The 3,014-nt window shown below is 50.9% G+C and overlaps 1 protein-coding gene across 1 annotated transcript; it reads left to right on the top strand.

Moving 5' to 3' along the window:
• Window positions 1–448: 448 nt before the first annotated feature.
• Asppvi_001757 (uncharacterized protein) lies at window positions 449–2,365 on the top strand (the record flags this gene model as incomplete). Its single annotated transcript, XM_043298049.1, has 3 exons — window positions 449–947; window positions 1,015–1,501; window positions 1,570–2,365. 3 exons carry the CDS (start codon window positions 449–451, stop codon window positions 2,363–2,365), a joined length of 1,782 nt encoding a protein of 593 aa, XP_043153984.1.
• Between the last annotated feature and the right edge of the window lie 649 nt (window positions 2,366–3,014).

Here is a 3,014-nt window from a genome sequence, read left to right as displayed (position 1 = left end):
CAAATCAGATTCCAGGGAGTTCTGTAAATCCTTTACAAGATTTGGTAGCCAGCTGGCTGACACATCTTTGACTCTTGGCAGGGTGGGGCTTTTAAGCTGTTAGACTAATCAACTTCCGGCATTCATATTGCACTTTCTTCACAGTTAGGGGAAAAATCCAACATGACGCCCGCGGCATGGGAAACATTATGTGATGGCATGCATACAGGAGCTCGGTTGTTTAAATGTCGATCGTTAAGCCAAAGCTGGCAGCGACTGGCGTTCAGCGCGTGCCCGGCCCCGATGGCATACGTCCGGTTCTGGGTTCCTGTCCACGCGCTAACCGCCGCTAAGCATGTGGCAGAAAAACAATCCCCCTAGGAGTTGCTGCGCCCAGCGGTCAGAGCACACTCCGTTGCTACCGAGAACCCCATTCTGCAAGTGGTGAGATCCCGATTCTGACATCGTCATGACAGCTGGAGACAGCAGACCCACGCGCATCCTGTTTGTGAATGGCCCATCGCTGGGCCGGAGAGACTCCGAGTCCCGGAACACGCGCTCATCATTGATCCGCCGCCTGATCCAAGAGAAACGTACTAGATACCGACAGGAGGAAGAAGCCAGGCGAGGGTTATTGATTGCTCAACGCCAGGCACGGTACTTAGCGGTGCGTTGGTGTGTCTGTGCTGGAACGGTCAAGGACCAGGCCCAAAGCCAGGGGAAGCGTCGCAGGCCTTCGGAGACTATAATCCCAGAGGCCGGAGCTAGCCTAGCGGTGCCACAGACGMAAAACATTGATGGAACTCTCTTCGGCATGTGCCGCACGTGCGGAGGATTGTGTGTGCCCATTCCAATGCAAAGCAGCAACGCACCGACCCTATGTCTGAGTCCCGTCACTGGCAGGGCAGACCCCTTTTCTTCGGTGGATCCAAACCTTGGGCCTGGAGTGGAGAGCTTACTCCAGCATGGTTAGTGGAATTGTTCCTGCCTGTTCACTTCTATTGCTGCACGAATCCCTAACACTGACACCTCTAGCGGTTCTGGACATCTGGCCGAATTTCCGCCATGCAGATTACGCGGGGAGATGCTACTACTCATGGGTGTCCACGAATATGGAAAACAAACTGGTGATCTACAGCACACTATGGGCTGCTTCATGTCATCGCGACGTTCTGCGCATCAGCTACGGATCCAATCCAGTGCTGGACGTCCAGGACCAGCTGTACTATAAGGGGCGTGTCCTAAAGCTACTACACGGCCATGTAGCAGACTTTACCAAAGAAGAATGGCGAGATGGAGTTATTATGGCGATCTTATACCTGGCTGTCAATGAGGCTAAGAGACGTGACCTGAGCCGCGATCCAAGCCCTTTCACACCACCATTCATGGACATGCAGTCCCTGTCATTCTATGGCAGCCGGGACTACCACACGCTGCATTGGAATGTCATTTGTAATCTGCTGAGCCAGCTGGGTGGGATCCAGTCCATCAAGCTGTTTGCACTGGGCTGGTTGACATCAATGTAGGTTGTCTGGCCGACGCAGTTCTTAAACCCCAAGACTGTGAAACTGCTACTAAGATGTCATCCAGTGCGGATCTGATGAATGCGGCCCACTCTTTGACCAAACCGTGTTTCCCCATGGTTGATGTTGAAGGCAACGTGATCGACTTTTCAACCCCTCTGCACGTCTTTCCCTTCCCAGACGAGTCGTCTAGGAAGATGAATCTTGGCTTTAAGTATCTGCTGTCCACCCGACCACCAGTGAAAGAGGCCATAGTAGATGCCTTCCTCCTCCTCAGCGAATACTCCACACTGGTACAATGGTATCATAATCAACTCCTCGATCCGCCAAATTGCGACCGCTTCGCCGATATTCGCAACCAAGTTCATCATAAATTATTCAGCTTGCCAGATGAGCACGACCCCGTGGAAACCGTGCTTGATATGTGTGAGCTATCCCCAGATGACTTCTCTGTGTCTCTTGAGTTGTACCTTACCTCCCGGTTGGCTGCGCATCTTTATGCAACGCATGTTACCTTCCCTGTCCCCCGATCCTCCCTGCTCCGTGCGGCGATCATTCCGCACCTTGCCGGCAAGCTTGACCAACTGACAAAGATGGGGTCCAATGAGTTAGTGCTATGGTGTGCTACCATAGCGGCCATAGCGGCGGAAGAGACACCAGAGTACCATCAGCTAACTGGACATGTTGAAGGCCTATGTCGGGAGTTGAAGGTCACATCTTATGTATGCTTTGTCGAGATTTTGCAATCCTTTGCTTGGGTGGAAATCGCATGCTCGGAGGGATGTCGCCGACTGTGGGAGAAATTAGCGTTCACCAGAGGCGGCCAGCGTCTGGAGATACAGTGGGGGTTCAAAAGTATTTGACCCCCCGGAACCCGCTAGTATACCGAAGGGATCAAATACTTTTGAACCCCCACTGTATACCCGTGATATCTTACCGTGCCGCTATTCCCATTCGGGGCATGTCTTCGAGTAAGGTCATTGGATGTTGGCGTAAGCTTTGACCCCAACATTCGGTCTGGGTTTGGCATTATTATTGTCACTCCTAATATTATGCTTCCTCAGACTATGCGGCCATACCCCACTAGAACGTGCGCCCTACTTCTCTCTATCATTCTGTTGGTTATTTTACATCAGTGCTGTTTGCCCCACATTATTGCCCTAACATCTTATTATGTAGGGTCCTGTTTGTTAGTGTGCTCCTGCAGCCCTGCTTATTAAAAGTGATCATAGCCGATCTGCAACCACCAAATGTGTACACAGCCTAACTGAGCTACTCTGAAGTCTTATATGACCTATACCCCTAATAACGTAATCGGTAAGCGAGCCGCCATCCAATATTCACCGGAGATGAAATTGAAGCTATTTTCAACCCCTAAAACATGATTATATTACTAAATCTACAGTGGGGGTTCAAAAGCTATAGAAACTAGTATTTTGTATACCATCCATCTGCATCAAGGATTGCCTGCACACGGTGAGGCATAGTATTAGATAGATGCTCCGGGACCCT

The sequence above is a fragment of the Aspergillus pseudoviridinutans genome, assembly GCF_018340605.1.
Source record: "Aspergillus pseudoviridinutans IFM 55266 DNA, scaffold_1, whole genome shotgun sequence".
Lineage (NCBI taxonomy): Eukaryota > Fungi > Ascomycota > Eurotiomycetes > Eurotiales > Aspergillaceae > Aspergillus > Aspergillus pseudoviridinutans.
Note: the sequence above shows the minus strand (reverse complement) of the source record. Positions and strands in the feature narration are given on the sequence as shown.